This window comes from Castanea sativa, chromosome 2 (genome assembly GCF_040712315.1).
Source record: "Castanea sativa cultivar Marrone di Chiusa Pesio chromosome 2, ASM4071231v1".
In the NCBI taxonomy this organism is placed as follows: domain Eukaryota; kingdom Viridiplantae; phylum Streptophyta; class Magnoliopsida; order Fagales; family Fagaceae; genus Castanea; species Castanea sativa.
This window is the reverse complement of record NC_134014.1, coordinates 538,799-550,419: the sequence shown is the minus strand read 5'-3', so window position 1 is coordinate 550,419 and position 11,621 is coordinate 538,799. Positions and strand designations below refer to the sequence as shown.

Genomic DNA, 11,621 nt, shown 5'->3' with positions numbered 1-11,621 from the left:
AGAAAGAGAGAGAGAGAAATAACTTTTTGTGTGTGGGAAGACTATGCATATAGAATGAGAGTGGATTGCAAATTTAAAGTAAGAGGACAGGAATAAGAAAAGCCAAAAATAAAACGAAGATAAGGGGATAGAGGATGAGTGATATTAAGGTAGATAGTAGTGAGCATATGAAAAGACAAAAGAGATGGGAAAGATTGGATAATGTGTAAAAATAAGTTAGGAAATTAATGATGGGAAGATGATGAGTTGAGAAAGAGAAAAGATAATTAATTATAGAGAATGTGTGAAGTGGGAAACCCCATATATATATATATATATATATATATATATATATATATATATATATATATATATATATATATAGTTCCTCAAGCTTTTGGGTAACAATCTCCAAGGCTATCAGGCTCTTAGAGGTTGTGCTTAAGACATTAACCTGGGGATTACTAGTTGAAACTGGTGAAGGGGTGACAAGTTCCTTCTTCACTAGTTCTTCTAGCTTCTGGGTGACAATTTCTAAGGTCGTCTTGTCCTTAGGTTTAAGGCTTGTGTGCCTAGTTGTGGGTAACTTGACTAAAGGCTTCTCTAGGGTTTGGATAGGCTTGCTAGGGCTTCCTGGCTATAGGATGACCTTGTTATCAATCCTATCTTCTATCCTATCAAGCTGTTTTTCTATGACATCTAAACACTGGTTGGTGTAGTTGTTTTGCTCTATCAATTTCTTAACTGGTTTCTCATCACTGGTAGGAAAGTTGAAAGGTGAGGCAACCTTAGTAAAGGAAACCAGTAAACCTGAACTAAGAATCCAACAACCCAAAGTAGGTCTAGAGAAAATCTACAATAGGTTCACCAAGTCCAAGAAAGAAGTTACGGTTAAAGACCTTCAAAAAGAAGCTAAGGAGACAAAATCAGAAATTAGAACCCTAAAGCAAGAACTAACCATTCTTAGGGTTGATCACAATCTCCTTAACCAAAGAGTCCAACAATTGGAAAATAAGTCTCATCAAGGCAATGAGGAAGGTCCCTCATTATAGAACCCTTCTGATGAAGAAGTTGATAAAACTGTTAACCCTACAGCAGACATGGCCTAGGAACCGTCCAGTGAGAAGTTCTTTGATACCATCTAAGAACTTGAGTCAAAGTACCTTAAGGCATCCTATAGGGGTCTAGGAAAATCTGTGGGGTTGATCCAAACATTTCCCACCATTTGAGAAACCGTAAGGGAATCTGACCAAAGAATCTTTTGTCAAACATCAAGAACCATGAATGATCATAGTTTTGATTTTGGTAAAAAAGAACTTTCTCAAAGGCGTCCATGTAGTCATAATAACTATAATGGAGTTCTGAACCTGGGAGAGACTTGGAATCCTTGAGTGTCTTTAACAAGGAGGGGTGTTGTCCCCAATCTTTGTAGCTGACAAATCCTGTGATGATGAACTTATGATAGAGGAATACTGAGGGGTCCCCTTTGTTGAAAAAATTTTCTATCCGAGCAGACTTTTCCTAGATGAGGATGCTCTTATAGAACTTGATATTTTTCTCTAGGTGCTTTGGTAAGAAATGCCATCCCTGTGGCAAAACTTCCATGGCAAAGTCTTAGAATGGATAAGGTACCCAATTCCCAATAAAAAAGACTTAGTCAATAGGCTTAGTACAGCAGTGGTTTTCAGTAAGTTTGACATGAAGAGTGGTTTTTGCAGATACAAATCAAAGAGTCTGATAGGTATAAGACAGCCTTCACCACACCCTTTGGCCATTACGAATGGAATGTAATGCCCTTTGGTCTCAAGAATGCACATTCTGAATTCCAAAATATCATGAATGAAATTTTCAATCCATTCTCCAATCATGCCATTGTGTACATTGATGATGTATTCATCTTTTCAAAATACTTGGAACAACATCAGAAACACCTAAGAGCATTTCTCCATACCATTAAGCTCATTGGTCTTGTTGTTTCAGCCCCAAAGATTAAACTTTTCCAAACCAAAGTTCAATTCTTAGGTTTTGATATTCATCATGGAGTCATCAAACCCATAGATAGAGCTATCCAGTTTGCGGATAAGTTTCCAGATGAAATCCTAGATAAAACCCAACTTTAGAGATTTCTAGGATCTCTCAATTACATTTCCGATTTCTATCAAAATCTCAGGTAGCAATGCAAACCTCTCTTTGATAGACTTCACACAAACCCACCTCCTTGGACTCCAAATCACACAGCAGTCGTCCAGGGAATCAAAAAATATGTCAAAACACTCCCTTATTTAGGAATTTCCTCAGACAATTCCTTCAAGATTGTTCAGACTGATGCCTCTAACATAGGATATGGTGGCATTCTTCTCCAACATGTCAGTCCTAATTCCCCTGAACAGATAGTCTGTTACCATTCAGGAATTTGGACTCCCACTTAGCTAAATTATAGTACTATTAAGAAAGAAATATTATCTATAGTACTATGCATTTCAAAATTTCAAAGTGATGTTTTGAACCAAAAGTTTTTGATAAGGATTGATTGCAAATCTGCAAAACATGTTTTGGAAAAAAATGTTCAAAATATTGCATCAAAACAAATATTTGCACGATGGCAAGCCATTCTTTCAGTTTTTGACTTTGATTTAGAATTCATTGAAGGAAGTAACTAGAGGTCAGGATGTGTTGGTCAAGGGTACCAATTCTTGGTTAAACTAGTTGGATTTACTTTGGGGTGGTAAAGCCTTTTTACCTGTAAATCCTGAAACTGGTTTTCTGCTAAGCTTCTGAGCTTTGATAACTGGGTCTTCAATTGCCTCTATAAGGTCTAGAAGGAGTTCTTCTTGCTTATTGAGAACATTGATAGTTTTGTTCCTACAACAACTATCTTTGCATGGTGTGGGTGCATCCAGGCCACTAGAGGTATTGGAGGAGGCTCTAGAGGTTTCATAGGATGTCTGGTATAACTGTTGGATCTCTTGGTCACTAGAACTGCTAGATGACTCACTATCTGAGCGGTCAAGTTCTAATAATTTAAAAATCTCATTCTTACTGGGTTGGTCATTAACAAGGGTGTTGATAAAGGATTTGGCCTTTACTCTACACTCTTTCCTGAAATGACCTCTCTTTCCACAATTGAAGCATTTTCCTGATGCTTATGGAATGGGTTTTCCTTTCTTATAGAAATCATCAGTCTTGTACTTCTATTTTCTAGAATACTTGGCTGTTGTCTTCTTCCTATGGCATTTCTAAGAGGATTCTTTTCCTCTGTATTTAGATTTCCTTTTGGAAGGGTTAACTAAGGGTAAGCCATACTGTGTACAGAAGTATCCTACTTCATACTTGGCTTTATTCTTATTGGCTTGGCTTTGGATTTTCAAATCTCTGCACATCTTCATTCCTTCACTTCGAATGGTGCTAGAGATATCTCCATAGGTTAGGTTATCATAATCTATGACACCTAAGGGGCTACAAAGGGTTTCTTTAACTTTCTGGCCAAAGAGTGTGGATAAGCCATCGATGAACTTCTCCTTCCAAAATGGAGATTTATAATTGCTTCTGTGCATGACTTGGGTAGTAAAAACATCTTCATACTACCTGTAGTCGCCTAAGGTTTTACATCTAAGGTTACTCAACTATTCGTAAATCCTACATGTGATGTTGCTGGGTTTTCCTACAAAGTGTTTCATGATCGTATAGATCAAGGTATTGACTCCATCAAGAATTCCACTTCCTGGAGGATCTTCAAATATTGGGAGTCCTTCCTCATCTTTTTGAATTGCACACTTGATGTCTTCCTTCGACTTTTCTGTTAGGCAATTATTTCACCATTGCAGAAGTTTTCTTGTAAATCCTAAAGCTATGAGCTCTATGACCTCTTTGTGGGGACGACCTTCGTCCAAGTAGTTATTGGCTACCATGGTTATATGCTGGATCTTGTTTAGGATTTCCTATTCTGATAAACCATCTATGTTCCATTTATAGAGTTTACCAGAGGATACAGAGAATTGGTTGCTAATATTCCTTTCCTTGAACTAGACTTTGTTAAGGGGCTTGTAATTTATGACTAGTCTAGGAACACCTCTTTCAATTTCAGCATTCTTTTGGACATAAAATGCCGGACAGGACCATGGTGATCAAGACTTTCTAATGTTTCCTTTCTTAAGGAGATCCTCTATTTCAGCTCTACAAATATCCATGAGTTCTTGGTTCATCTAGATAGGTCGGGCTTTAGTGGGGATGTCCTTTTCATTAAAACCTTTGACATATGGGAGAGCTATCTCGTGTCTCTTTCTATGCCAAAATGTTGTAGGTAGATCAGAACAGACTTCCTGCTTAAGTTTTTCTTCAAACTTTCTGATCTTATTTTGGATGGTTTTACAAGTTAGTTGTTCCTCAACTTTCCTGTATCTCATTTCATCCTGTAGGTACTTAAGGTGCTTGGTCTTGGCACTAATCAGGTTTAAGGTTTTGGAGACAAATACTTTCTCGAGATGCTATTTTTCCACATTGTTTTGCGATAATCACCACTAAGGAAATTGTTAAAAATTTAAGGCCAAATGAAAAAAAAAAAAAAAAAAAATTCCCTGACTTCATATATAGTTGAGAGTACTTGTACTACTGTTATTATCTCCTAATTATATATATAGTTAAACTATGATCTTATTGTTGTTAATGGATGTAGGCTTGTCAAATCATGTAAATTTTGGTGTTTTTGCTTTTCAGAAGTGTGCTTATTAATTATTTTTGCCTTTACTATTAAGTCACTAACCCCAACAAAAAAACAAAAAAAAAAAAAAAAAAAAAAAAAAAAAAAGAGTCTTTACTATGACTAGTTTGAATTTTGTGGGAGGTAGTTGCACAACAAGTGCTATCAAAGCAAGGTTAAGATTAAAGGTGCACTTAGATACCGCTTATTTTACTGAAAACTAAAAATAATAAAAATAATAAAAAGTTAATGTTCACATGTGGGTTACTGTTCATTTGCCTATTTGCACTGCTCATATCCCATGAACAGTGCAATAAGCGTTGGTTTAAAAAATAAATAAATAATGCGTAAAACGCCAAAAACGCAGACGCAACAATTTTAATTGGTACCCAAACGAGTACTAAATCTTTTAGATAGTTAGATTATAGTAAAGATGATAAGCATCAAGCATAGAGTAGAGAAATCTTGTGGTAAGGAAAAATTTTAGGCGTAAATGCATTTTTAGTCCCTACATTTTGACCCGATTTCTATTTTGGTCCCTATATTTTATTTTTACCATTTTTAGTCCCTAAACCAATTAACGCGTGACGTTTAAGTCTTTACCGTCACCCAACTAACAGAAAATGCTGACGTGGCTAACGGAAGCACTGTTTGCATAGTAAATACTGACGTGTTCATTAAAATAATATTTAAAATGCTGACGTGGCGCTGATGTGGCACTAACGTGGTAATTAAAATATTATCAAAAAAATTTTAAAAAAATCTTAAATCTAATTTAATTTTAAAAATAAAATTACTTATCATTAATAATTTTAATAAGAACATTACATCCTGTTCTTCTTGTTCTTCCCAATCAACAAGAACTCAAACCCAGATTACAAGAACACAAACCCAGCAATGACTCAAACCCAGTTTATAACAACACAAACCAAAAAAGAAAAAAAAACAAAGATCAAACACAAACACAGACCCAAATCACAACAACACAAATGAAAAAAAAAATAGAGATCAAAAAATTTATTCACGTTCTTCAACTTGTTCTTCATTAACAGCATGACCCACAAGACAAATCCCAACAAAACCCAGCAAGACCCAAATAGAATGACCGATCTAAAGAAGAGCGCCGCCGCTTCGGTGGTGGAGGTGGACTCGCTGGGATCTGAAGAAGAGCGCCGCCGCAAGATCCATCCCTGTCCACCAAAACCCTAAGCCGCCACTCCAAAATCACCCTAAGCCGCCATCCTTATTTTCTTTGCCTTCGCCCATTATCGTTCACCAACGCCGCCACCCTAGGCAGTAGCTCCCAAACCCACACCTCCCTCTCTAATTCTTTCGCCTTCGCCCACTCTTTCTCTTTTCTGTCTAATCTGAAGTGCTAGTAAGAGAGGAAAAGAAAGCTCACTCTCTCTCTTCACGATCTAATATGAAGGGTCAATAAGAGAGGTGAAGAGAAAGGGTGAGTTAAAGAGAGAGTCTGAACTTAAACCAGGCTGGAGAGAAAGGGCTTAAGACAGTGGGTTGGGATTTTGATCTAGGTTTGTGGGGTTTCAAAAGTTTTTTTTTTTTTTTTTTAATTTTGTGTCTAAAAACTGGTATGTTTAATTTTGTGAAAAGAGAGAAGAAGGAATTGACAGAGTCACAAAGTGGGAAGAAGAAGAAAAATAAAAAAGAAAAAGAAACTAGGGACGAACATTACATAACATATCTAAGTTCCCCATTTTTTTGTTTTTAATTATGTTTTTTAGTTTTTTATAACTTTTAAAATTGGTAAATTTATTTTTTAAGGTTAGATACTAATGTGGAAGCTGACGTAGATGGACACGTCAGCATTTTTAATATTATTTTAATGAACATGTCAGTATTTACTGTGCAAATAGTGCTTCCGTTAGCCACGTCAGCATTTTTTGTTAGTTGGGTGACGGTAAGGACTTAAACGTCACGCATTAATTGGTTTAGAGACTAAAAGTGGTAAAAATAAAATGTAGGGACTAAAAGTGCATTTACTGCATATTTGGGATTGAGATATTATCTACATTATTACTACACCAAATCTTAAAGTACTATTATTTTGCATATTATAATGTAGATAATATGCAATATCATATGCACAACATATAAAATAAAATAACATAATAAAGGAATAATAACGCAAACAAGAATGTTCTGTCCTTTTAAATCATGTAGGGTTTAAAGATGCGTGACAATTACTTCCGCTAGAAAAAGTTTTGGAGAGGATACATAGCAATGTGCATTTCAAAATTGTTTAACATCCAAGAAATTAAGATGTGATAGCTTCATGAAGTGATAAAATAATGTCAAGCATAGTAACTGAATCAGCATACACCAAAATTCATTTATGGATGAGTTCTCTCTCTTATGCTGTTATGCATCAGTTACTTGGAACAGAAAAGAATTACAAAACGATCGAAGCTGGCAATATGAGCATAACAACTGTTTGATTAAACATGCATAAGGTTTCTTCAAGAAAATTCCCTTTGGCGTGACTTTTTATTTTTCATGAATAATCTCAACTCAACTACACACAGCTTTAGTCCTAGCTAACTGAATAAGAGTAGGCTACGTGTCTTTATCTGCAGTTTTCCTGAAAAAAAAAAAGCCAAACAAATAGAGAAAGCAAAAAGAAGTTAGAAAGGGAAACACTATAAAGTTAAAAGGATCTTAATATTGTTCGGCCTTTATGAATATAGTTTGTGATTACTTTGGTGGGGTATTTGCAAACTTCCAAGCATACTGAGGAAGGGAAATTAGTCTATGGCCAACAACTTCATCAATGGGCACAGCATCACAAATTTCTTTCAAATCATCTTCAGAGAGCTTTACAGCCAAAGAACCAATGTTGGTATCAAGGTTTCTAACTTTAGTTGTACCTGTATAACATCAACAAGAGAGAGAGAGAGAGAGAAGAAAAATCATCCATGGGATAAAAATCTCAAAACATGCCTAAAAACAATGCTTATCAATCAAGATAATATATAAGTACTGGTTGATAAAGAAAAATTATAGTTTCTTTCTCATAAATTAAAACAGAAATACATCAAACCAGATAAATAATTATTAATAACTCAGTTTTGCATGGTAATGAATAAAACTATTATTAAGTTAATTACATGAAGAAAAAAAAAATTGAAAGAGTCAATTATACCAGGTATTGGGATGATGTCGTCACCCTGATGGAGAAGCCATGCTAAAGCCAGTTGAGGAGTAGCACAGGCATGCTTTTCAGCCAGGTTGGCAAGTTTGCTATAAAGAATTTTGTTCTTCTCTAAATTCTCCCCAGTGAACCTTGGAAATTTATTCTGTGACAAGAAAATAGATATGAATTTTAAAAGCACATTCTAGTATTTATATTACAAACAAAAAAAAACAGGAAGTCATTCACTAATATTTTCACGTTAGTAAGATAGTCTGTCTTTAGCAAAAATCAAGATAACTTCCTATTTATATGCATTATGCAGTATAAATACACGACAAAGTGATTCCTCGAAAGCAGAAAGTTAAGACAACATTTTATTTCATGTAACATACCAACACACTCTCAGTGGGCAAGCTCTCATGAACTGCCTTCCCAGCAAAGAACCCACGGCCAAGAGGACTGTATGCAACAATTCCAATACCGAGCTCCCTGCAAGTAAATAGGTGGCAGATCACTTGAATCATGCAGCACAAATTCTTTAAGGGGTATGAGAATAATTAAGAACAGAAAAATATAAATAAACTTAGGAGGAATCAGCATTAAAATGGGATAAAAACCTAAGAATCATCACTTAGGGTTAACTGAACTCAGTATCAAACTATTGGAAAAATTCCAACTGAAATTTTACAAATCAAACAAGCTGTAAATATCACTGAACTCTAAATTCTTTGAACAGAGTTCCAAACTTATCAGATCAGTAAGGAAAGGAAACAATACTAACAAATGATATTTATTTTATTATTTAGTAAGAAAAAATAAATAAATCCAACTAGGAAAAGGAAATGATGTTTAGCAAATTACATAACAAAGTGAATAAAATAAACTAAATCATATAAATTAATTGATTGAGCCTAAACCCAATTGGTATTAGGCCATATCCATAAAATCACTTGTTGGACCGACTTTTTGGGTCAATGTTCATGTGTATGTGTAATTGAAGCCATGAAGGCTTGTATAGTTGTATCTAGTGCCTGCTCAGCTGCTCCCCAACTTGACAAAATATATGACATCCTAAATTCCTTTTTTTCTATTAAAAAAAATTCCTAATTTTGTTTAGTCCGATTTTGTAATATTCCTCATGTAGCAAATGCAGCAGAATTCTAATATCATGAAGATTGAAGTATTTGACATATGTATTCAAACTTATAAATTGAAATTAAAAATGAACACACTGGATAAGTAGATATTAACGAACCTGCAAACTGGAATGATCTCATCTTCAATATCACGGACCCAAAGGGAATACTCTATTTGTAAGGCAGTGATGGGGTGAACTGCGTGGGCTCTCCTTATTGTGTCCACACTAGCTTCTGACAACCCAATATATTTAATCTTTCCTTCCTCCACCAGCTTCTTAAGCTCCCCCATCTTCCTTACATAAAAGTTAAACAAAGCAGCATTAATCTAGATCGAACATTAGGTACATTAAATTAATGGATAGAGCCTAGGAACAAAACTAATTTAGTAACATTTATCACAGCTTATTAAGCTGGCAAGGTGTAGTTAAAGCAATATCACATAGGCTTGTTATTGATATCATTGCATCAATTACAACATATCATGTTAGTAGTTGGGAAAAATATTAGTATAAAAATTTTGTGTCGCTAGATTTTGAGAAGACAAATAAAAATTGGATGCTTACAGTATCCTCGATTGGCACTGTAGGGTCAATGCGATGTGGATAGTAGAGATCAATGTGGTCGGTGTCAAGTCGCTTAAGACTAGCTTCACAGCATTGCCGAACATATTCAGGGGTGCCCCTTACGCCATAGTGACCATATTGATCTCCCTCTAACTTGAACACACCAAATTTGGTAGCCACTTGAACTTTTTCTCGAGGAAGTTGTTTCAAAGCCTAACAATGCAAAATATATATAATGATTACAAAAGTGAAATCAATGTGAGAACATAAATTTTCCATCAGATATTTGCTACAAGAAATGCATTTCTCAACAAAACTAATCATTTTTACGTAGTATGGCGTTTGATTCAATTCTACAATCAAATATTCTAACAACATAAGTAAGTATAAACTTAACCAATCACTGATTTTAATAACATTATGATTTTTGTCCTCACGGTATTTAATTATTTGCATTCATATTCTTGCTCAATTGCCGCATCACCTTAAACCTATTTAGAACACCTACCAAATAAGCAATATCCAGTCTAGTACATACCATAGCAATGATCAAGCGTCCCACAAGGCTCACATAAGGAACTCGATCCATCATCTTCTTTTCCTCTTCCAACTTTGTGATTGTTTGGAAAACAACAAGAAGTGATGTGTGAATGGTGTTTTTACCGGCTTTGCCTTGCTCATGCCCAACAACTCAAGCAACTTCTCCATAAACCTCCTTTGGGAGAAGGATGCATTTTGAATATAACAATAAACATTTGAATAATCAAAACATTTGGTATTGGTTTGATCCACACTTACATAGAATTAGTAACCCAAGCCTTCATTAATCAAGAAGACTATCATTAATCCCAATACAAGTGTGGGTCATGAAAGGTAGTAATAGAAATTCCAAATACTAATGATAGAATTGCATGAAATTTGGCGACCTGAAAAGAAATGATGTGAGAGCAAAATTCATGGCTTTTTGCCATGATTTTAGTTGTTTTTACACAAATTGCTTCATTAGATCTCAATTTTAGCAAATTTGTAATTTATGAAATTTCTATTCTTTTTTTTATCATTTTTGTTTTAGAACTCAAATATTGTGGATTTTATAATGCTTCTTAGGTTAAGCGGTATCAATTTATGTGATTTTCTCAAATTTTCATTTTTTTAACTAAATTCGTACTTAACACGAATTAGGATTTATCTATATGTTCCCATATAAAATTAGAGGCTATAACTCAAGCACGCTTATGCTATATATTCTTCTTGAAATAAAAGTATTCTATTTTTTGAGCCACACACTAATGAAAAATGGTCATTTAATGTCATAATTTGGTTAAAATTTCAAAGTAAATACAGGAATATCAAATATTACCTTTCCAACCATGATTTCATTATCATAATTATGGCCATAAAGATCTGATGTATCAAAGAAAGTGATGCCCCTATCAAATGCTTCCTTAATAACTGAACATCCAGCTTCATGAGAGAGAGGAGCGTTATATAGTCCTGATAGTCCAACACATCCAAAGCCCAATTTAGAAACCTACTAAGCAGAAAAGGACCCATTAGAAGAAATCTATCGGAAGTCGGATGCATTCAAAGATAGGAATGATAGCCGATGCGTTTTACGTTTTGCGTTTTTTTTGTTTTTTTTGTTTGACCAGCGCTTGGTACACTGTTCATGATACGTGAACAGTGCGTCAAGGCGTAGGGAGAGTAATATGTAATGTAGGTGATCAATTGAAAATCAGAAGAGCATATGCAAATCTTTTGTGGGACGTGTATTGATTGTTGTTTCAATAATGAATTCAAAGTGTGCAACTGCTAGCTAGCTAGACTGGTAAGAAACTTAAGAAAGTGAAAAAAGAGAAGAGGCTGACCTCTAGTCCCTGAGTGCCCAGTTTGACTAATGGGATTTGGATCTGATCCTCCTGCTTCTCTTCCATTGCTAAGAACAAAACTCCTTTTCTCGGACTCGGATCTACAGTTCTAGTATTACAGTCAGTCAAACACTGTTTTTTTTTTGTTTAATACAGCAATGAATAAAGTCACAATCTCAGTGGTTCTGAGTTCTAACACTTGATCATTTTTTAACCTTTTAT

The 11,621-nt window shown here is 34.9% G+C and overlaps 1 protein-coding gene across 1 annotated transcript; it reads right to left on the bottom strand.

Annotated features, from left to right (window-relative positions):
* Window positions 1–6,934: 6,934 nt before the first annotated feature.
* On the bottom strand, window positions 6,935–11,586 carry LOC142625596 (perakine reductase-like). Its single transcript, XM_075799245.1, has 8 exons — window positions 11,400–11,586; window positions 10,892–11,062; window positions 9,532–9,744; window positions 9,085–9,257; window positions 8,222–8,318; window positions 7,839–7,992; window positions 7,395–7,563; window positions 6,935–7,277 (listed from the first exon to the last, which is right to left on the bottom strand). The coding sequence occupies exons 1-8, from the start codon at window positions 11,463–11,465 to the stop codon at window positions 7,253–7,255; spliced, it is 1,068 nt and encodes a 355-aa protein (XP_075655360.1). The 5' UTR covers window positions 11,466–11,586; the 3' UTR covers window positions 6,935–7,252.
* Window positions 11,587–11,621: the final 35 nt, after the last annotated feature.